The sequence below is a fragment of the Amblyomma mixtum genome, chromosome 4 (genome assembly GCF_055824585.1).
Source record: "Amblyomma mixtum isolate Tamu chromosome 4, ASM5582458v1, whole genome shotgun sequence".
NCBI classification, from domain to species: Eukaryota; Metazoa; Arthropoda; class Arachnida; order Ixodida; family Ixodidae; genus Amblyomma; species Amblyomma mixtum.
The window spans coordinates 135,004,846-135,028,909 of record NC_143015.1 but is presented as its reverse complement, the minus strand read 5'-3'; the positions used below and the strand labels follow the sequence as shown (position 1 = coordinate 135,028,909).

Sequence of the window (24,064 nt, the reverse complement as noted above, 5' to 3'; positions counted from 1 at the left end):
CTCAAAGCGCTGGCTCATGCGCAGTAGACAATGCAGCAGACGACGCCGGTGCACCAAACGTTGCTATTGGCTGCGCCGTCGGCCAAAGACTCCCAGTAGACCTTGCGAAAGCACGTGACTTCCGGTACATTTTTTGGCGTGCTGCTCGGACAGCGAGGACTTCTCCTGAGCTTTCTTACTCCATGGTGCAGGTCATTAGAGCGTTAAGCTATGAAACAACGCATTTGCAAAGCGAAATTCAAATCCAAACGCTGCGTTCCGCGGTCTCTTTTCCTTATCTCAGAAAAGATACGCTCGTTTCGAATGCAGTTGGACTGCACTAATCGAAACTAAGAGAACGGGAACGTATACAAGAAATGCAACACCTGCCTGCCCTGGCACGGTGTCAAGCCGTTTCACAGCTGGCCGATCGTTTCTTTTTTTTTTTTTTCGCGCGCTGTTTTGGTTATTGGACATCGCATACGAAGAGAGAACCAGTTCGTGGATGTCATTTTTATTTCTTGCTTTCGCCGTTTACCTACGCGCGTCGTGAGTGTTCGTTCAGGTTATGCGGCTTTTTTTTTTTCGTCATTTCCCCGACAAACGAGAGGGATTGCAAAACTGGGCAAGGACGGGTGAAAATACTAACAAGGCAAGAAAAAAAAACTACCACGAGAAGAAGGCTTTGAGAGCGGGCGATAACTGGTTTACTGCGGCCCGATTTTCCGCGGTTTATTTGCTTCTACTAACCATAACCAGAGTTGAAGGACTCTGCCATAACGTAGCGCACGTGCCGACCAAACCGGCTTGGAGCGAAAACGCTGCTGAAAAAAAAAAACGGTACAGAGTCAGCAGTGTGACGGCATTCATCAAGCAGCCTGGAAAATGTGTGTATACATACGAAGCCTCGCGTTCTATTTGGAGCAGAATACACTAAGGAGAACTGGAAGGCCTAGCATATTGCGGAGGATAGCTGGAAAGCCTTAGCATATTGCCTAGCATTTTATTGAAAGAAAATTTGCTTATTCGACGCAAATTTTGGTTCGACGATAAAAAAAAAATAAAAAAAACAGTAGGCTCGATATAAACCCCGAAATATGGTTTCATGGTGGCGGTGAATGCATAATAAGGACAGGCGGACGCATATTTAACACGTCTGGAACGCAGTGACGGTGTGTTGCATGCAAGTTGAGCTTCGTTTCGCATATAACAACGCTGTTTTTGTTGTTTTTTCGAATTTCGCTTAGGTATCAGGTTTATTCATGAGACTCTGTACATAGTCCGCTTATGCCCACCGAGAAAGCTTCGAGGAGCCTTGCGTCCTATACCTTAATCAAAAGTCAGAATGCTGGAATCGTGTTATAGTCGTGGAATTCGGGAAAGGAGGGGAAAAAAATGCGTCGGACGCAGATGCCATTCCTTGTTAGTTGTGGTTTTGTTTTTGCTTTTTGACTTAGTTGCTGGTACCGCTTCTGCAGACGTTTCTTATTTCTCCGCTGACCTGTTTTTCTCCTTTAGGGGCGCATCAAGTGTACCGTGTGTGCTATGAAACTTGGCACGCCTAATTTTAAATTCTCAACTCAGCGGGATAAAGATGAAAGCGAGAAATGATATCCATGGAAAAGTACAGGTTTGTTTACAGGTTTGCGTGCAAGTTTAGGTCAGAAAGATAATATGGTCTTCCAAGTTCTACCCCACATTTCTGCGTCCAACTATGAGGGGTCGTCTCCAGTTCGCGAAGATGACGCACCTTAAATTCTACCACAGCGGTGACCTAGTGCTTTGAGCATCCGCTTAGCATGCGGTATGTGCGGGGTTCGACCCCCAGAACCGCTGGGTACAAACCGGTGATGCAAAGGGTGCAAGCTTACCCTGGTCTGGTGTTCGGCTTATCTGTGGTATGCCTGGAAAATGGGTCTGAGTTCACCTTGTGAAAGCAAAAATACCCTGTGCCATTGCTCTTCTTGGCCAAAGCTGCCAGAATTCAAGTCACAATTGCCACAGGTTTACTCGCTGGAAAAGAAATTGTGCGCTCTTCGGAGTTCTAGTTGCTTCTGAGTTCTAATTGCTGTGGTTCCCGCTTAACACACAGCGACAACAATCAAATCCACAAACTTCTGGTTATCGAATGGTAAAAACTCCGTTGCGCAGCCATTTAGAAGACGGCCTCGATATTAGATAGTGTGTTCATTTGTTTTTGCTTTTTTTTCGCAGATTCTCGAGAAGGGGCGGTGCCATTGTCTGTGCAAGAACGCTCGGAGCCCAAATGAATAAAGGAATAGAACCCAGACCTGCTTACTACGGCGCGAACGCAAGCTTCGCACGGACGCGAAGTTAAAACCAGACAGGGAAAAAAAAAAGAAAAAACAAGAGAGAATCGCACTTTCGAGCGGCTTCGTGATGTGTTCAAACAATGCTTCTTCTGCGTGTTCCGCTCTCTCACAGCAGCAGCAACAAGAAGAGGGCGCTACGAGTTATCTAGCCTCGCTTAAGTGAAAAGAAAGCAGTCACGAAGTTCTTCCGTGCCTCTCTTATTTCGTTCAGCCACTGGCTCGCTCTTCGCTCGCTCTGCGGTTTGTTTCGTTATCTGTTCGTGCAATCTCGGCCTCCACGCCTTTTTCACCTCGAAGCGCCGACGACTCCAGCCTTCCTAAGAAAATGCCGCGCGTGCTCGGAGACGCCATAGAGAGCGCGCGCACAGCAGACGACGACGGAGTGAGTGTAGCAGACGACCCAGAGAACTGGCGCATAGCAGACGACAGAGAGAAACAGCGCACAACGGCGCTGAATAGCGGTCGTCTGCGATGCCGCTCTGCTGTTGGCCAATCGTCGTCTGCGCGTCTGTCGTCGTCAGCACTAAAACTGTGCAGTACAAGAGAATGCAAACCCGTTTGATCATACACCAATTTCGTCAGAACTCTCCAAAGATCCCATCCATCAAAACCCTGTCACCCTGATCGGTCCAAAGCTCGGAGTTAACAGCCGACTATAACACCAGTGGTGGCAGTCTAATGGGCTACCGAGTGTGGCTTAAAGCATGGAACAGAACATCTGCATCGCTAGACCTATGGCTAATCGCTCGCAGTTCATTAATCAGAGTACCACTTGCTACCTTCCAGAATGTGATTTCTGGAATGTGCCCGAATTTACATGCGCAGTTTCGTAACTGAAATGATTCCTGGTGTGGAAATGAGGGAAAGTGCACATCTACAAGTTTATCCACGACGTGTGCACCACGATCGGTAATTGTTTATCCACAGTGCAGATGAGTCCGGTACAAGGGATATGGGATTCCTTTACAAACTTCGGGTATCTCCCGCGGTCTGTTCCAGGAGGTTTGCAGATTGATGCGCCCCCTGTGAGCCGCAGTGTCGGCTGTTAACAACAATACGCCATCCATCAGCGGTCTTCAACAGTTAACTTTACTGCCACCAGTGTGGCTAACTTTTATGAACCTGCATATACAGGAGCAGCGTTTTGCATTTTGAAAAGTGGAGACTGCGGAGACAAATGAGTAGATTTCGCCGCTCTCTTAACTACCAACCTGTCTCCGATGCTGGGCGTTGTCTGCTCTCCACAATGAAAGCAGACGGCGGTGAACGGAGAGAAACCAATAGGCTTTGTCAAGGCTATCATGCAACGAATGCGCCTAGTGAGAGCTGTCGAAACTCGGCAACACTTTGTGCCGCACGGTGGTATAGAGACCTCCTCCGCACGCCTCGCACGTTTCACGATCGACGCAGCACTGTTTTGTCTAGACGATGGAAGGTAGCGAGGAGGTGAGGTGAGAATGCCGGAGAGTGAGGGAGGGCTATGCAAATTCCAGCGCCTTACGCACGGCAGCCGAGTCTCCCCCTCGCAGGCAAATGGCCCCGCTCGGAAACCGGGGCAAGCCTTGGGAGGGGAACGCCAGCACGGTCGCGTTTCTAACGAGCAGAGCGAGCGTGCGCGAGGAAAACAAAGGACAGACGCTGCCGCTATGCCGGAGGCAGTAGCGGCAGCACCGGAGACATTGCGGAAGCGGCACTGACGCCGCGCTCTAAGCGAAGCCGATTGAGGGGGCGCCACCGTACACCCGGGCTTCGAGGCAGTCTGCGACGGAGGGGAAGAATGTATCCAGTGTCCACGAAGAGAAGTGTTCGCATCACGGAGAATGGAAAATAAAATGGACTCATATGCTTTGCCATCTACCACAGCCCCAGAAATGATAGCCTCAGCTCAACCACGACAGAGCAGCCTACGCTCCTCTCCACCGACCCGCCCTCTTACTCTTCCGGGAGTGCCTCCTCTCGTGGTCCCGGGACGACAGAAATCGTGTCCTACTTGACGGGCATGCGAACAAGGCGGTGCTTCGTTCTCATGGTCAAAAGGTTATCAAGTGCCCACGGAGTTATGATGTCATAGAATTTTCGAGTATGACAGACACACTGCGCCTTCTAGCACGACGACGCACAGAGAACGTCTCTCACAGGGCCCATTATCATCATCAGCCTGATTACCTCCAGTGCAGTCAACGATCTCTCTGCCTCGCGTCAGCCCCGTCGTATACATCACTGCATCCTCTTGTGGCAGTACTGAAGCAAAGTTCTTTTAAAAGGTTTGATTTGGTTTATGGGGATTTAACGTCCCAAAGCAACTCAGGCTATGAGGGACGCCGTAGTGAAGGGCTTCGGAAATTTCGACCACCTGGGGTTCTTTAACGTGCACTGACATCGCACAGTACACGGGACTCTAGAATTTCTCTAGAAGATATTCATTCCAACTGCCCAGCACGTGGTCGCGTCACTTCAGAGGTGTGTAGCTCACGAACACACGCATGTTCATTGCAGTAATTGGTTATCAGGAAATGAAAGGTGCAGTGTCTCACTTCTTGGTGGACACCTCAACCACCCCAGGAGAGAAGAGAGAAAGACGAGATTGAAAGAAAGAGATAGGCACCGTAGTGGAGGGACCCGGAATAATTCTGACCACCTAGGGATCACTGACGGGCACTGACATCGCACAGCACACGGGCGCCTCTTGCGTTTTCCCTCCATCCAAACGCGGCCGCCGTGGCCGATTCATTGCAATCCCATTCGCGAGGAATGTCATACACAAACAGGGGATGTCTGTGTGCTTCCAGCTGAAGAAGCAGAGGGCCTGCAGACGATCTGTCCCGTGCTCGTTTTGCGCCAACGACAAAATGTTTAGGCAAGCTTAGAATAAAAAGGACCAGGGCGCACACACAAAGAAATATACATGTTATCGCAAGAAACATTTACCGTTCTGGCTTTTACGCGTCTCTATTGATCTTAATTTTGCTTTCTGTGGAAGCCGCTACGGAAGGGCCAGGATGAGAGTTCCTCTTAGGTTGAAAAGATCTGGCGATGTATAAAGAACCCCATGGCATGGCCCAGACCTCTTTACTTTCGACAAAGGATATAGTACACACATCCTGCGGCTGTTGATCACGATGTTATGATTTCAGTGTCGATATTTGTCAATAGCTACTTGTATTAACAGGTTATAAATCAGCCTACCTAAACTCACTGAAATAGCAGTAGTCCGTTGAGTTGCCATAGATACTAAGCCCGCTTTTGACATCGTCTCGTCACTATCGCAAACGATAAAGACCAGCACCGCACAGTCATACCTGATGTCCTAACGCCGGAGTCAAATCTCCTATTTACGTCCCATGACGGTGTTTCCCGGACTAATCGCCTTTCTGCCTGCTTCCTTGACCGTGAGGTTAACGTTGTGCGCCGGTTTAAGCAACAACGCCTTCCTTAACCTGCTTCCGTCTTTCCCACGTCCTTTCCTCTGTTCCGTGAGAGCGCCGACGGGGATTAAAATAAAAACAAACAAAGAAGGGCAACCAGACGGCATCCAAAGCGGCCAACTCTGCAGTCTTTAGCGGTCCACGCGACGCTCAACGCGTTTCCGGTAGTAGCCGCGGCTTTACTCCGCCGGAAACAATGTATTCGCAACGCGCCGAGGAAAAGAGCTGACGAGATTTGAAAAGAAAAAAATAGAGCGAAAAAAAAAGTAGGCAACAGCGGCATTCCGGAACCCCCCTCCCCCATTGATGATGTCCTTCCTCGCTGAGAGATAAAACGGTGAGAATCCCGCTATAAGGCCGCCGCCGCCGCATCACCAGGCGATCGTCCCGAACCGACCGCAACAATCGCAACAACAATCAAAGTGAACTTCCTTCGCTCGCAGACTGTGCGGCCGTAGTAGCCTTCTCTTCTCCTTTCCATTTGGGTCAAGTTTCCAGCTGTCTTTTTTTCCCCCTCTCTCTCTCCCACCGTGCCGGCCCTTCGCGACCTCCGAAAGACATCCCGCGCACGTCCCGTCCATTGCCCGGTGTTCAGAACGTGTCCGATAAGCTATGCACAGTTGTCGATTATTACGCGACCACTGTTTCAATGAAAGTTTTGTAGCTCGGGTCTGGGAGATATGAGCGACGATAATGAGCGCCTACAAAAGCTGCACGCGGGCTGAAGGAAGTGAAAGCGACATATAAATGCGCTGCTGATACGAAGATCAAAGACCGAGTTAAAGTCAGTATAGCCTGCTAGATGAAGAGTTGGAAGATAAAAGAAACAACAGTCGCTGACCGATGCCTCGTCGACTGTTCGGTTTATGTAGGACGCGTCCGATAAGCTATATAGTTGCTGATATTATGCAGCCGATGGTATAGATTAAAGTTTTGTCGACTCTAGCAGATACGAGCGGAGATAACGGACAGTGGTCCTTCACTGCCCCGTGCCGCACGAGCCTAAGGTAGCGAGCACGCAGATAAGCGGTGTTGATAAGAAGTTCCGGTGAAAGCTTGTCTCGTATGCTAGAGTCAAATTACGAAGAACAAGTGAAGATGCAGGAACTAAATCGTACCATGTTGACTGTTCGGTGCAAGGCAGCTCCGCTAAGTTATAGCTCGATGATTGGACGATCAACGATAGTCGATGGTCAACGACAAGCCACAGAACCGTGCAGATAGCAAAAGGTAAGCACAGCGAGTACTTTCCCGTGTTCTCTGTTAGTGTCCCCATTCTCCCTGCGTTCATTTATTTATTTATTTATTTATTTACTTATTTATTTATTTATTCATGCTGCAGGCTAAAAATTGGCCCTAGCAGGAGGAGCAATACAATAAAAGGTGTGACAATGCAAAACAACAATAAACACTAAAGAAAAATAATGCTGGGTGTAGCAGTGTTACTCAAACGAGTACATTCTGGCACCAGCACAATAACTAACAAAACATGAAGAGCCGCACATGTGAAATTACAGGCGGGCAATATTTACTCGAAACAACAGAACTGTTTTTGAGAAAAAAAAAGACATCACAGAGTGAAGAAATTAGAAAAACTTAGTAGATTGCGAACACTGTTTTTGTTTCAGTTAGTTTATAGAAGAAAAATGTTTTTAGAACAAGAAACACCATTTAATTACTTGGTGTTGGGTATCCCTTGTCTGTGCACTATTTCCTAAGTCCTATGGTTCAGCGTGACATGGCATGTTTACTGAAACGAAGGAAGACCAACTAGAGTTGGATACAACTCAAGTGCGAACTTTGCAAATTCCCCTCAAGAAAGGCCCACCAGTCAATAGCGTCGAGCGGTTGTCAAGACGCCGCGGTTACTCCGTCAATCCGTGGTTAAGCTCCTGGGATGTCACGCGACCAAGTTCAAGGGGATTAAGCACAACGTCATGAGAATCAGCCGACGCCAGTGGCTGGAGGGTATCCTCCAATCTTGAATTGCATCCGACTAGAGACCACATGCAATCTACGCTGAAGCTTGCGCTCCGCAGTTCTGTGTGCGATTCTTCAAAGATAAGTGCACTTCTCAATGTCACGTCATGTTCAGGAAGAATAAAAATGAAAAACGAGAAGAACGAAGATATGAAGTAGGTATGCCCCATTAAGCCCGAGGACATCACCACCATCATCATGAAGAGAAAGAAGAGAAAAAGGAAAACTCAACATAATGGTCGTCGATATGAAAGACCCTATGCGCCCACGAAAAGTAGTTGTTTCGTGGTTTCCGTGTTTCACTGACTTCTGCGGGCACCCGCACATGAAGGTGAATGGCATAAGAACGTTTACTCTCCAAATAGCGGTATACAGAAAGGAAAGGCGGGGCTTTTCAAAAAATAAAAACTATCTAACCGTTCACGATATGAAAGGTTCTGTGTGTCCAGGAAATCCAGGTTTCTATAGTGTTTTCGTAAACTTATGCAGGTGGCCGTATATAAACGTGAATAACATACGGACCACTATACCGCATACTAGCAGTACATAGCAGCGCAATGAGCGGCTGCAGTTTACCGAAAAAAAGACATGCAGGTGGGACAAACATTAAAATCGTTTGAAGGCGGCGAAAACAAATGGACTGAACCAAGCGTTCAACACCCTCGGCTGTGCCCAGCATCTAACGACGCACGCACAAATTCTCACTCCTCGCGGCGCGGAGTTGAACGAACAACGAAAACAAGGCTTCCAGGGGCGAATTGCATTTTGATCGGCGACGTTTGAAAGATTCAGAACAAATCGCTTCCCCCCACCAGCTCTGCCTGCGTGCGTAGCGACTCGGACATACGCATTACCAGCCATCGCTCGAGAGACCTCGCGGTGTTCAACGAACTTTTTTTTTTCTACAGCAGTTCGCTTCTGTTATAGATGTGCAGTCATGGGTACGCTGTTGGGCGGAGCCTTTGCATGACTCGTACGAAGCGCGTTGTTACGTAGCCTTGTCAATCATTCGCGCACACGCGCCTTTCTGCGTGAGCGGTCGAGCAACTATGGCCACACCTTTAATCGGACGCGAGCAATAACGCAGGCCGGGACGTTGAACGGATCAAAGCACCTGTCGGTTGCGTTCGCCCGGGCCTGCTGGTCAGAGGCTATTGGAACCCTTGTCGCGGTCAGACGCACCTTTCATTCGCTGTGATCTTTTTTCCCTTTGTTTTGAGTTTTTCGCAACGCGCTACTCCAAAGCTTACATCAACGCCCAGCTGCGCTCTGCTTAGCTGCCACCGCCCGGTCTGCCGCCTTAGTATGAGGGAACGCGAAAAATGTGTATTTACCAGCCGGCGAAAACCAGTCTGCAGTATATACCCCTACGATCGTGAAAACGAAATGGAATTTGATTGGAGTTAGCTTGACAACTCCATTGCTGGAATGCTTACATGTCAGGGGTGCTGACCATTCGGTTCGTGTCAGGCGGCCATCTTCAACTAATGTGAAAACTTTCATTTTTTTTATTCTTCTTATGACGTCATTCTTTACCACGCGCCAAAAGAGAGAAGAAAGAACAAGAGGAGAGAAGTAGGTCTGTTTTTAATAGCGAGTTTTAGAAAAGGGTGGTGATCCTGTCGGTAACGGGGATAGCAGGGCGCGAGTGCGCACTGGCGCTCCAGCTATCCCCCCTAGCTGATAGTACCACTCTATTTTAAAGATAAAGCTGCAGCGGTGGCTCAGTGGTTATGGTGCTCTGCTGCTGACCCGAAAGACACGGGTTCGATCCCGGCTGCGGCAGTCGAATTTCGATGGAGGCGAAATTCTAGAGGCCCGTGTACTGTGCGATGTCAGTGCACGTTAAATAACACCAGGTGGTCGAAATTTCCGGAGCCCTCCACTACGACGTCCCTCATAGCCTGAGTTGCTTTGGGACGTTAAACCCCATAAAACAAACGAACCTTATTCTAAATCTCCCGAATAAAAACGACTTATTCGCATGTAAAGATGACCAAAGGCCCTATTTTTTTTAAGGGAGGCCTATCGTGCCAGGCGTCGGTTATGAGATACGATTTATGGCAGTTACATAATGCGGTCCGCTAGACTCTCCCTTTATATAGACAGGTGGCTAGCAATATCACTCTTGAGCTCTGCTATCGCCATTACCGCACTCATCCACTGCAGGACAAAGGTCTCTAACATAAACCTCCACTTATCCGAATCGCAGCATACTTCCAAATCTCATATATCTGCACCCCCGACTTTTCCATCTTCTGCTTTGCTTTGCCTCTCTTGCAATCCTCTCCGTTGCCTTTAACGACCATTGGTTATCTTTCCTTCGCATTCCATGGTCCTTCCTTCCTTCACATTACTCTCTTCCTCCTGGTATCCGAAGTGGGGCTGGACAGACGACAGGCAAGCAGAATGAAGCACACATATTGCCGCGTTTCCAAACCGTGGCGTCATCATCATCATTATTTCAGTGCATTATTAGTTCAGTGCATAGTTTTTCTCTTTTCTTCCCTTTTCGTGCCTGCAAACTGCGATGACAACGAGGCGTGGCGTTCGGACGAAGCAGGTGAGTAAGCCGCGCCCCTAGCGGCAGGGAGACGCAATGAACCGCGACAAGCGACTCGCGAGAATACCGCGCCTCGCCCGGCTGGTCGTACTACGTGCCCCGTGGGTGTGAGCGGCTGTTTAAGCGACAAAGCGTCTCCGCTGTCGGCGAGGAAGTCGTCACGCTCGCCCGAGACGGAAGTGGAAATGCGTTCGAACGACGCAGCAGACACGAAACCACGCCGCGCCTTCGGGGGATACGCATTCCGCGTCGGCTCGCCCCCTCTCCACTACCCGGTCTCTCCGCGCGTCGTGATAGTGAAGGACTCTGGTGTTAGTACGGCACGCATTAACAACATAGACAAAAAACACGTCGCCCGTCGTTTGTACGAGCCACGTGCTTCACCTTTCTTGTTTTTTATTTATCTTTTGTCTCGCCGGCGGAAACTGAGTCCGACGCATCCATGTGCGACTAGCCGCTATGCAGACGATCTTCGAATTACCGGCATGCAGACGATGTTTTTTTTTTCCACGCAGATAAGCGAGTCGTCTGCACGTAGCGTCACCGCGACAGAGATGTATCAAATATGTACCAAATAGCCCGCAAGAATGTTCACTCTTTGGAAAATACTATATCTGAACTTACCAGAATATTCAGATATATACGCATCAAGAATTGCGCACATATGGAATATCTAACCGTATCTGCCGATTTCCAGATTTATATGAGGTACCAGATATCGCACAAATGTACAAATCTGTATATGTTTTTCCAAATCCTGATATGTCCATATCTGGAAGATCTGGTTATAAATGGAAATCGTTTCACACCTGCGTGGTTTTTTATATCAGTGCGCATACATGGAGGCTTGTTTTTTCCAAATCATATATGCATGTCCTTGCAGCTGCAATACGTATACAGGTACATAGCTGCTTCCAAGGTCTTTTTGAATGCTTGCGCAGGAATTCATTTAGCGACTGAAACAGGTGTCTGCTTTGCTTGCTCGATACGACCACGGGTGTCTGTTGTGGAATGGAAACCAGTCGCCATGTATTTATTATTAGCAAAAGCTGAAGGTACTACGTCCAAAAAAGATATATACAACGAAAAAAAAAAGCAAACAAGAATTGAGGATAACAAAGTTAGGATAACAAAGGTATAACACCGAGCATCTGTTTTAACCATTTGTTTTTAACAGTTGGTTAAAAAGCTGTCAAAAGCCACATTATACATTACATCACGTCGATCACCTTCACAAAGCAGGCATCTAATTATTAGTACATAAAATTTCTACATAAAATTTCATTTCCTTTAGTCATTCGCATCCAGTGCGTGCAAACAACACAACTACCTTCCAGTGAATTAGATTTGCGCCCATAACCGATAGTATTAATTCTCAAAATTTTAGCTATAATTGCATAATACGAAAGCAGTAACTTTCACCTTATCAACGTCTCTTTTTTTTTCTTGTCTCGTCTAACAAAATAACAGCAGGTGTGTCGGTCATTGCAAAGACCGAGAACGACAGGTTGTCCCAACTCATTACCAACGACTGAAAAGGTTGGGTTCAGAAAAGGTCGTAGCAGACGGTAATCGAATCGGCGACGAGCAGACGATAGACCGGCGCACCGCACAGCGGCGTCGCGTCGTCTGCGCGGAGAAAGCTCGGCCGCCGCCATGACACCACCGCGGCCATGGCTCGGCGGTAAGTGCCACACGCGGCGTTCGAAGAGGAAGCGGGTGGCGCGCGTTCCCGTCCGCTTTTGGGCCCATCCTAATCCTGAAGAACAAGTTTCGTGGCGGCGCGGGCCTTAGTTTTGGAGCGTGTCGGCGGCCGGCCGGGGATGCCGTGAGAGGAGACGACCACTTCCTCGTCGACGACGCAGGGCAAAGCTCTTTCGGGCCCACCTTGGCCCCCTCCCTTGCCGGCGAAACTTTTGCTCGCGCGCGGGCCGCAGTGCAGCGACGTTTCCGCAGCATTGTCATCATCATTACTGTCGTCCTGTATTATTCTAATTTCTTCTTTATTCAGACATTACCCTCGCAGCTCCATTACTGCGTTACAGCAGGGGGGGGGGGGGGGGGGGGGAGGGGGGGATTACAGTATGGAAAAAAATACACCTTCATTCACACAACACACTTGATGGTTAATTGTGGTTTAATGTCCCAAAGCGACTCAGGCTATGAGGGTCGCCGTAGTGAAGGGCTCCGGAAATTTCGACCACCTGGGGTTCTTTACAACGTGCACTGACATCGCGCAGTACACAGGCCTCAAGAATTTCGTCTCCATCGAAATTCAGCCGCCGTGGCCGGGATCGAACCCGCGTCTTTTGAGCCAGCAGCCGAACGCCGTAACCATTGAGCCACCGCGGCGGGTCCGCACAGCACGCTTGTGTTTAAGTTAACCGATTCCACTCTCCAACTGATGTAACAAAGGAATCTGCGTAAGCGCCAATCCTGGCATGATATTCGCGAATTTCACGACAGTGGTCTATGCTCCTGGAGACGTAGTAGGCGTTATTGACCGTAAGCGAAAAATCCCCAGAGGAGCAACTTAAAGGGGCTGCGAAACACTGCCTGGGGGAATACTGGCTATACTTCAGGTGGGTTCTTTATGTCACACAGATGCTGACTTAAAAAGAATTACAGGAATCGATGCACAGGAACGGGAGTTATTCAGTGAAGAAATTTCAAAATACAAGCAAACAAAACACTGCCCTCAACTCGATTTTGGCGGGGCTTCCCACTCCTATTTCGCTCTCCCAATGACGGCACCTGGCGCAACCAATCAAAACACCCAGCCAGAGCACGTCGCGGAAGTTTGTACTCCATGGTTGCCTGCTCTCTGTGAGACTGGCAGTGTTGTTTCCATGCCAGAGCGCCCCTGGTGGTGTATTTTTATTTTACTTGCTTTACAGGGCTTTTATCTAAGACAAACAAATTGTTTTTGTTGATCTAATATAAAACGCAGACAGGTGACAAAATGTGTCTCTATTTATTCACACAATTTGCAGTATATTTACTGTTTGTCCGATCATCAAGCTCGCGCCAGGTGATGTCATATCCGCTGCTAAAAACCCGCCACTGTGTGGCGACACCATCAGAGTCATGAAGTTGTTTTTGGGAGGACATTAAAATATTAAAAAACGGAATGTACGCGGTACTACCGACGCTAATAGCACCATTATAACTCACTGTATGCAATCAACAGGCAAAACAGTTAACTAAGATTGTGTTTCTGGGCCCCTTTAAGAGGTGGGCCGACCACCTAGGTCACGTGACCTTGTGGCGTCATCACCTGTTCACTGGATTGTGAGCAAACTGCCGACAGTGGCAGGTAAATGAATGAATGGTGGCTAGAGGTTGCTCGGGAAGAGCAACATGGGTCGCACAAGTCTCACCGGGGGCAGCACCTGCCATCGCAGTGCTGTGGAGCATCGCTTAACCGCTGCACCACTGGGCAAGGAGGGGTATGGGGACTGCCAAGGATCTATGAATGTAAAGGAGAGAATGACTAATTCTGTATATATGGGCATTAACCCATTAGCTATCGCGTCATACGCTCAAGTTTCTCCTCCGAGTTTTATTGTGGTTAATTGTAAGAAAAGTTTAAGCCTCTAATTAAAGTGAATTAGAATATTATGGCGTGGAATGGGTCCCTCATAAAAATGGTCTATATACAGTCTATAGACTTCTTATAGACTATATCCTATAGATATTTCCTTTTGTCTATTCATAGTCTATAGGTTATCTATAGATAAAAGTCTACTAATAGTGTATGGCCATAAATTAAAGAACCCCGGGTGGTCGAAATTTCCGGAGCCCTTCACTACGGCGTCCCTTATAGCCTGAGTCGCTTTGGGACGTTAAACCCCAACAAACCAAACCATAAATCTATAGACTGTCTATAGACGGTCTATAGCATTTTTATTGCCTATGGGGAACCTGCGCTGAAGTTTGCCGTGTCGATTGCAGCGCCGTAACACGCAGCATAGCGAGAGGCGCAAGCAGTTTTTGGTGCACTCGTAGTGCTCTTCCACGCCACCTTCTTGAGCTTATTGGCGTGAGCTTCTGCGCTCTGTCGAAGCCACACGTGGTGCGTGTCAGTTATCTGGGTTATGTCTGCAGAAGCGAGGCAAATAGTGCTATCAACCAAACGCGGGCTTCTGATCGTTCAGAACGTGCTCGGTGTTTGTAGCGGCCCAAGCGACTGACGACAGCAGTTTTTAGTCGAATAGTGGAATAACGGCAGTGCCACCTGGGCAGCGCAGGCTCCCCATAGACTGTTCTCTGGGATTTGTCTACAGAGAGTCTATAGACTTTATAGATAAAAGTCTATGGACAATCTATAGACTGTCTAAAAAAGTTTTAGTAGGCTGCGTCCGGCTGTGAGATGCAACGTAGTAGAAAGCTGCGGGTGAATTTTGGCCATATGGAGTTACTTAACGTGCACTGACATCCCACAGCACACTGCCGTCATATGCAAATTCGTCTGCGTCGAAATGCGGCCGCCACGGCTGGGTTGGAAGCGCGCTAAAGGGTTTCAAAGGCAGACAAGTGGGAACCAGCTTGAGAAATTTCGTAGAAGCGTTCGTCATCGGTGCACGGCACAAGCGGAATTCCCCGCCGACTGCGACGCGAACCTGGTTGTAGGACGCGTTCGTGTTGCACCACCCGTGGCAATTCCAGAATAATACTGAAAAAGTGGTTGCGGAGAAATCTGTCCCAATCGTGTAGCTGGACGAGAGCACAATTTCTGGCTCTGCGTACCGAGAGGATAGACTCTTTGAAAGAGGATAGATAACTTTTGGGCGCGTGTTTTCTTCTTTGTAATGAGGCGTAATGCATAATAATACACGAATTACAACCTGGTACTCTCCTACGATCACTAAGTAGTTTATAATCGAATTTCTTTCTCGTGCTGTTTCGGTTTCGGTTTCAACAGACAAGCGATGACAATGACGACAAAGAGAGGTTATAGATTACGTGAGGCATGAAAACCTTTTAAATATAATCGGTGCTCTCGAGGAAGACTGGCTTCAGCACTGTAGTGAATTAAAACGATGAAGCAGTGATTATATGGACGCTTTTCCATGCCTCACGTGACGTATAACCATACTGTGATGTCGCAGCCATCGTTGGGCTGTTGAAACCATGGAGGAAAAAAAACCGAAACAGCTTCACAGCAAAATTCGATTATGAAGTATTTAGCAGTCGTAAGCGAATACCACACGGTGATTCATGCGTGGTAGGGTCTTCCGCATCATTGTAGAGAAGAAAACATGCTACCAAAATTAGGTGTATATGCTTCTTCAATGAAAATAAAAAGAATGTAGGCGAACAGTTTAATGAGATTCGAGACAACCAAGGACAGTCGTCAGTCCATGTATTGATGCTTTCTCTCTATTTCTGGCTTGGTTTGGTTTATGGGGTTTAACGCCCCAAAGCGACTCAGGCTATGAGAGACGCCGTAGTGGAGGGCTCCGGAAATTTCGACCACCTGGGGTTCTTTAACGTACAGTCTTTGTCAAAAGTAACCAGGCTGCATGGCTTTGCTTCTCAGTCGTATATTTGAACTATTATGCCAGCCCTCAAGCTCTAAATCTCTGTATGGTAAGGAGAACCCCTGTCCTCACCCTCAAAGAACTTTTCGACCTTAGGGAAAGCCGTAAAGGCGCTAGTATACAAATGAGAACCAAACCATGCAGCCTGGTTACTTTTGACAAAGACTGTACATTTCTCATTCAGCGATTTCCTGCGTCGAGGCCAAAGCTTCTGTCCGCAACCAATAAAATATTTTCTTTTCACGTGGCACTGCTTTGCTTGCCAAAAGAACCGTTGCTGGGCGAGTTAGTTTCGCATTAGCATAGAGGTCTTAGCGCTACAAATCAAGAGCATAAAAAAAGTTTGCGATGTCGGCCCCGTGACGTGTCCGCCTTTACCAGCACTAAGCCTTGCTTAATTACGTAGGTCTCGTACTTAACGGGTCAACCGGAACACCACCAGATCGCCGCAAGGCGTCCCTTTCTTTATATTTTTGCTCTTGCCCCCCCCCCCCCTTCCCCTCTGCGGACTTGCGGCAGCGCTCCAATTACGTCACTGCTACGCAAGTAAAAGAAATCGCCGCGTTTCTGGTGGTTAGGCGACGCGTAGCAAGGCCTGAGTTTCGGCCAACATTCAGCGCTTCCGGCAGTTCGCGATCGGCAGTCGTAAATCACTGATCCTTATAAGGTCAGCTGAAAAATGGAAGCCCCTTGAGGACCAGTTTGTGCTCGGGAGCGATGGGCAAGACTTGTAGCCAGGTTGCCTGACCCAGTGCGCTTGGATATGTGAGCGTATTCTCGAAGAGCCTTGGGCGCGTTTTCAGACTTGTGTCATGGAACTAAAAAGTGTATACGCAGTGGAAAATCAATCAGGGCGCGCTGCTTTCCAGGACTGTGATCTTCCTTTAGCAGTTTCTGACGCTTCCTGTCGTAATGTAAACACTGGCTTCGTTTCTATTTCGTGCTTTTTTTTTGCTGTCCTGGATATATCCGGGATTACAGTACGGGTGCTATCCGGTAACACTGCACGTAGCTGGGTCAGGGACGTGTTAATGGGAAATCCCCGGAGAGAGCTGTACCAAATGTAGTAAGCCAACTACAAGATAAAAACAGCAATAAAAAAAAAACGCCGGCTTCCGTTTTTCTGCACAGCTCGTGTGGGAAATGCTTCCCCTTTCCAGTGACCTCAGCAGCGACGAAATCAAGAAACCTGCCAATGGTTTTTCATCCCGTTTTCTTGCCCATCATCATCATGATCACCCACCAAGGCTATCCTAAAGCCCCTAGATCAGCTTTCTTTAGAAAAGCTCATAAAGGGACTTAAGGTGTCCACGAAACAGCAAGGCTGCTATGTGGTAGCAGGTGTTCTCTCGCTTGTTTCGATGCGCCTCCAAACAAGTCATCATCATCATCATCCTGACTACATCCACTGCAGGGCAAATGCTTCTCCCATGTCCCTGTAATTAACCCTTTCCTATGCCAGCTGCGGCCACTTTGCCCTCGAAGACTTACTAATCTCCACCCACCTGACACTGATGCCCCCTGCTACGCTTGCGTTGTATTTGAATCCACACACGGCCTGCCCATGCACGTTTTCTTTTTTTTTATCAGCTAAGTTACGATTACTCGTGTCTGTTCACTCTGCTTTCTGCCTGTCTTTCAATGTTACTCATATCATTTTACTTTCCATGGATCGTTGTGTTGTCCTTCACTAAAGTTCAACTTTTTTGTTTGCCCTCACGTTTCTGCCCCTGAGATGAGTACAGGTAAGGGACAGCTGTTACATACAGCTGTTACATACAGCTGTTACATACAGCTGTTGAAGATTAATAGTAAACTGCTATTCATCACCTTAAGGTGCCTGCGAAACAAATAAAGCAAAACGTGGCACAAATGCCACGAGGTCTGCACTTTCAAGCCTGCGTTTGCAATGTTCGACGTTCTGCGCCCACCGACGCACTTATGTGGCATACCCCTGCCCTTCTTACTCTCACCCCCCCCCCCCCCCCCCTCTTGATTAGCCCCGTTAGTTTTTCCCCAGAACCAATGAGTGAGACTGTTACCACGGTCTTCCTTTCACCCTTACCTGTCTGTATGGCAGCACACCACACCAGACCTTCAAGTTGACCACCCGTGTACCAAGAGGAAAAAAAATGTTGGCTGATGACAGCTTCCTTCTTCAAGTCAAACCACTATTGTACGCTTCCTCGTTGAAGATAGAAACCCTAGCTATCCACATTATAGTGCACTAAGTATTTGGTAACAAGCAGCCTTTAGCTTCGCATCTAGGCAAAATAAAATGTGCGGCATGACAACCACAAGCTCATGTCCTTTACGAGGCTTTGATTTCAACACTTTTTCATTCCTGATGTGTTCTGTATTTCCTTGAAGCATGTTTTTGTTTTTTCATATGTTTTCATCGTCCTGGACGATACCAAGTACAGAACTATCCGGTACCATAACCACAGCATCTCACACCGTAGGGCGCAGCATGAGGAAATTAGGCAGAAGTACCACTGAACGAATCGGATTGACTCATATCCTTTGAGTTGCTTCTCAGCTTCTGTTTAGACGCACGTATTTATTGTCATGAATAGCCACTCAAGCTATCAATGGACAGACATATATTCGGTACTCAAGCTCTCCATGGACAGATATATACCCAGTACTCAAGCTCTCCATGGACGCATATATTATCCGGTAGTCAAGCTATCCATGGACAGGTATATGTCCGGTACCAACACCGTACTAACACAGCAGAAGGAGTAGCCGGTCGCAATGCCGTGCTGTACTCACATCCTTTGGGCTTCTTCTCGGGGAAGCAGATCCTGAAGAGCCCCTGGTCTCGGCTGAAGTACTCCGTTCTCGTCTCGTAAGCCCGGTACTCGTCTGTGTCCTTCTGCAGCTGCTGACGGATGGCGGTCCGGTTGACGCGCGTCTCCAGCCAGTTATCCGTGCCGAACGAGATGGCGAGGCAGGCCAGAGCCAGCACCGCCGCTATGGTCGCTATCGAGAGGGTCACCGCTGAGCAGGCCATGCTTGTGAGGGGAGCGTCGTCTTGCTAGACGAAGACGGAAGAAAAAGGGATCACGGTTTGGGGTAACACACCACTGCGGTCGGACGACGAATGCCCGGACTGGTTGTTCACTGAAGGCAACAACGCGGTCTGCGACAGCACTCGACAACTCAACGAGGAGTCACAAACACGTCTTCACGACACAGGACGAAGACGACGACGGGACGAATGCTTGAAGGAGTTCGCAGAAGGCGACGTGGTAGTTTCCGAAGAAGCACACCTAGGCCGTGCCACCGGCGCGGAGCGTATCAGGGTCCGTTCGAGGAACGTTCGTTCTCGTTCGAAGAGTGGCCGTCGGATGCTCGATGGCTGACTGCACAAAGGAGGGTAGGTGGGAGACCGGGGGAGCTTGCCTTGGCAGGCGACGCCGCGCGTTCGGCGGCTTGGGACGGGAGCGACTAGACGCCGGCTTTGCGCCTCCTTGTTGCCGGTCGACCAACGGTACAGCAGAGACAGCGGCGCACACACACACACACTTGTTTCCAAGGGGTTGGCGGGTCACCACACTACCACTGAGACTGCTGGCGTCGCTGCTGTCTGCGGCAGCAGGAGAGAGGCTTGCTAGGGCGCGATCGGCGTTGGGAGAGGGGGAAAGAGGGTGCTGCGTGCCACTCGGCCCGCTGCAAGCGGCCAGGCTCCAGGAAAGAAACGCGTCGGCGTGGGCTGCTTCGAGGTGGAGGACGAGGAGGAGGGAGGTGGGACCAACTTTGCCAGAGGGAGCGTCGCAGCACCGTTGAAGCTGGATGGGGGAAGGAGTGGGGGAGAGGTCTGCGTAAGGAGAGAGAGAAGGTTCCTGCACGCAGCAGTCCAGGTACAGTACCCTTCTTTCTAAGGGGCGAGGATGTGGCAGAAAAATACCTTCTCGGGTCTCCGTTCCTCTGCGGGGCAGGAGAGGAGTGTAACCCCCTTCCCCTCTCTTTTTGTGCCGGGCTTCAGCGAGAACCTGCCGCTGCTGCTACGTAGTGCGTCGTTCTTTTTCGCCGCCGGCGACCAAGTCATGTGCTGCCGCCTCTCGGGTGTGTGCACCCAGCGTGTACGCTTGTGTGTACAGGTGGAGGAAATAAAGAACGAGGAGGAATGGGACGGAGAGAGAGAAAGAGTCGAGGACAGCGTACGACCCCTCTTTCTCTTTCCCTCCTTCTTTACTCTCTGTCATGGCGTCATTTCTCGTGATGGCGCGGTGGAGAGAGAAAGCTGGGGCACGGCTTCCTTCGCGGCGGCGCAACAGGTAACTACCCCTCCCAACAGTTGCCGGCGCCGCCGCCACTAGACCGTCGGCGCGGTTGTGCAGCGCAACGCTCGCCCGGCCTCGGCCCGCGTTTGCCGGCGACTACTGCAGTCGCGCAGGCCGCGTATGCGAGAGTACGACGCCAGTATGCAGTGCCTACGCCCGCTCGTGACCACTGTCGCCATCCAGGGTAACGGCGGGGAATCACGCTATTCGCTCTTCCTCTTAACGCCCGTAGTCATAACGCCCGTCTGCTCTGAAATGGCGGCTGTGGCCATGCTCTACTGGTCAGCTGTCCGTGTGTGTTTAATTGTTTTCGCATAGGTCGCTTCACCGCACCGTGAAGTCGCGCGACAATGCGAACATGAGGGAGAAAGTTGGCGACTGGTGCGTCCCATTCGGAGACGCCAAGCCTACAGCCTGACTAGTTGTAAACTCATTTAGTCTTCTTTTAATATGTTGTGTTATCCTTGCTGACATGTTTTCCAATATCTTCTTTGCATTTGTTATTGTATATAGTAATAACCCCCCTACAATAATGCCTCATGGGCGCTGTAGGTACTTTGAATAAATAAATAAAATAAAAAACAGTCGCTTGCAGAAACGTTTGACGTCAATAGTGGAATACGTGTGTCGACTACGCTGACAAAACGTTCTGCAAGGGACAGACAGAAGTGAAATGGTTCACGCATAGTTTTCCTTTCTCTTTTTACATAGATAGACCAAAAGCGACTTCGCCGTCGCAGTGTTATGATAGTCCTGCCTGTCGGGAGCTCGACTATGCACGAATAAAGAGTGTCTGGAAAGAAGAGCCTTGACTACTATGCAGCAATACTCGGGCGTTATTTCCCCTGTGCTCAAAATCCCGCTGTTCTCGAATCCCTTCAACTTCTCCCGTTGAGCTTAATCCGTTAATCCGTCTGGTCGGACATAACGGCTAATCTCACAGTTAGGGACGTCAGACCCAGTTCTCTATCCTCTGTTACATGGTCGTCGGTTTCCGGCACTCCCTGCGAGCTCACAGTGTCTGCACAAATCTCACTTTTGACGTGCCTGCGCATATATGTCTGCCCATCCTCTCCAGTATATTTGTAGGAGGTTCTTCGAAAGGGACTTCATGCAAGAGTCTCCTAAGCTAGGTGACAAGCGGATCTACAGTAATATGATCAGCTGGCACCAATTTGCCGCGTCGCCCATAGGAATAAATGAATAAGCGCTGTTGATCTTAAAGCCTAACTCTGGAGGGGGGAAGGGGGGGGGGGTTGAATATATTGAGCTGATGACCATTTCACATTCCTTACAGTCCCCTCGCTCCGAAACACAAACACACGCACAAACGTTTTTCAAAATGCCTAGCAGAAGTATTTAAATAGAGCGAAAACCAGGAAACCGGATTTATCCTTTCTTACTTTCGCTCGCTACCCCCTTTCTTTCCTTCTCCCTGTCATTTTATTCCCGCTAGCCGCAGCTCAGGTGCTTCAGGTTTCGATGACAGATGCCGCGGCTAGCAACATCTTTTCCTTACATTGTTATTTTTATTAATAAATAGCCACTAACAACAGCAACTTGGTTTTGACCAAACGATGATGTCACGACAGACCGTTCTATGACGTCACGGATACTGTCGCAAAACCTGTCGTGTGCCCGTTGAATGGCTAAAGTGGCGACTGTAAGTGAGTGCTTGGGCCACTACTTGCCTGAAATGACCAAAAGCGAGCGCGAAATTTCGTCCTTCAGCAAACACAGATCGAATATCGGAGGCCGTGCATCCAGTGACGTCACAGTCGCAAGGTTGCGCGTAGAAATCTCCCCAATTGAGGCCACGAAATGAGAAGTTTTAAAGTTCATTTGCGCTACAACAAAACACCACCACGCCGCGAAATTTGGCACAAAGGACCAGAAAACTGCAGATAACGTACGGTGAAAGGTTCAGTAAAATCAGAGGAGGTAGAAAAATTGGAGAGGACACTTTAAGCTCTGGCGTATGGACACTTCTCATGGAGGTTGGGGAAAATGCGCTCCTTTAATCCCGATGCATCATTGTTGAAGTCAGTTAATTTATTCCATTACTGCTCGCACCTCCTCTGAAGGGAAGAAATGAGCGCATTTGCCGCTGTTGTCGGGACAGCCTCTTTTTTTCCCTCGAGTCAAGCTGCGCCTGCGTCCACACTGTTGTTCTTTTGCCGTGGTCGCCTGATCAGTCAGGTGCGGTCGGCAGTAATTGCCCCTGTTGAACCTCAGTGAAGGGAGAAAGACCGCTTTCTTTCACTTGAACGGCTCTAAACGTTCTCTTCTGTGAGAAAACCTACTGGCCCCTGTGGTCATTGCTGTGCGCCAACGCTCCCATTTACAGGCGACAAAAAAAAAAAAAACGCTCTGCTAGAAACGAAAGAAAAGGAGGTAGAAAACTTTGATTCTCTGTTTGTGACGCTGTTCAAAATTTCTTGCTGGAATCTCATCGACTACCTTGTTAAAGCTTTCAGTATTTTCTTTTTATGCTTCTTTTTTTTCTTTTCTTCGAATTATTCTCGTTTCTCTCTTTCTCTCTCTCTCCAATCCAATCTCCTTTATATATATATATATATATATATATATATATTATGATTATTATTATTCTTATTATTTGTTTTCAGTTTTGTTGATTTTTTTTTCATCCTCTCCCTGCCCTTCTTGTGGTAGACTCCCCCGGTGTTCCTCTCCCGTGTGCTTTCCTTTTGCCTTTACTACGTACAGGTGGATACCAACCTTTTCCACCCGATTCTTGGCCGATCCCCCACAGTGGGTATGTGCCATTCTGTCGTAGGCTACAACAACAACAACAACAATCGCAGCTTGAGGTCGTACTTGAGTCCTTATTCTTCAAATACAGCGCCCGGGCGCCCTGAGAGATAACCGTTTCTGACAAAGGTGATCGCGTGCTCTTGGTTGGAACGCCAAGACTAAGGGGGCCTGCGGAACAGAGGAGGAAAAAGAAATAAATTGGAGGGAAACTTAAGCTCCGCCTTGGGGCGATGTCGCGATAGTGTAATGGGTTAATTGCCATACATGCTGAAGGTCATTCTCCACTTCGAATTCATGTGTCACTGCTAGTCCTCCTCCTGGCGCAGTGGTGCAGCGGTTTAGCGATGCGCCAATGCCTGTGCTATGCCGCACAAGCTATATTTTTACCCCAAAAAACCTATTTTTGAAAATTTTTCAAAGTGACTGCTGAAACACCCGGTATGCAGGGCTGCTACCTCCACATTTCATTTAATTTCATTTCATTTATTTTACCCTCAGGGCTTTCGCATTACAGAGGGGGGTGGGACAGTGAAGAAAACAATACATAGATCAAAAACAGGGCTATATATACGAACAATATTGAAAGATCCTAGAGACAGATGACGAAAACATTGAGAACAAAAGTACAGGAGTAAAAAGAAATAAATAAAAAGATTAAAAAAAAAAGAAACCTTATGTAGTCTATATATGAGTAAACAACATATCACAATTGGTCTGATTCTAATAGTGCGATTCATTTCATTTCATTTATTTGTCCCTTAAAGGCCCGAAGGCATTACATAAGGGGGGCGTACATACAGGTTGGAGGGTAGTAGCAGAGAACACAAAAAAAAGAAAGGGGGAAAAATACACGGGGTACAAAAAGAGTACAATAATATACAAACTAAAAGCAAGAAATAAACATACAAAAAGAAAACAAGGAACAGTTGGCACTTCGGTGTCGCAGTATGAATATGTTTATGAGAAGTGATTAGCCAGTTTCTCGCGGAAAAGGCGGCGATCGGAGCATGTTATTATGTGGTCGGGAAGGCCATACCAGAGCACTATGGCGTCGGGAAAAAACGAACTGCTCATTGCGGAGGTGCGGGTTTTAATGCGTGCGATTGGGTTACTGTGGTTTAGGCGGGATGACGTACGTGGGGGTGGCTGCAGCAACAAATGCCTTGGTGAGCGATAA

The 24,064-nt window shown here is 48.5% G+C and overlaps 1 protein-coding gene across 1 annotated transcript in view; it reads right to left on the bottom strand.

Annotated features, from left to right (window-relative positions):
- LOC149348314 (transmembrane protein 114) overlaps positions 1–19,545 on the bottom strand; it is a 123,058-nt gene extending 103,513 nt beyond the window's left edge. The window contains exon 1 of the mRNA XM_089588061.1: positions 18,599–19,545. Coding sequence (XP_089444187.1) covers positions 18,599–18,839 — 241 coding nt within the window. The 5' untranslated portion in view covers positions 18,840–19,545. The remainder of the gene's footprint in view (positions 1–18,598) is intronic.
- Positions 19,546–24,064: the final 4,519 nt, after the last annotated feature.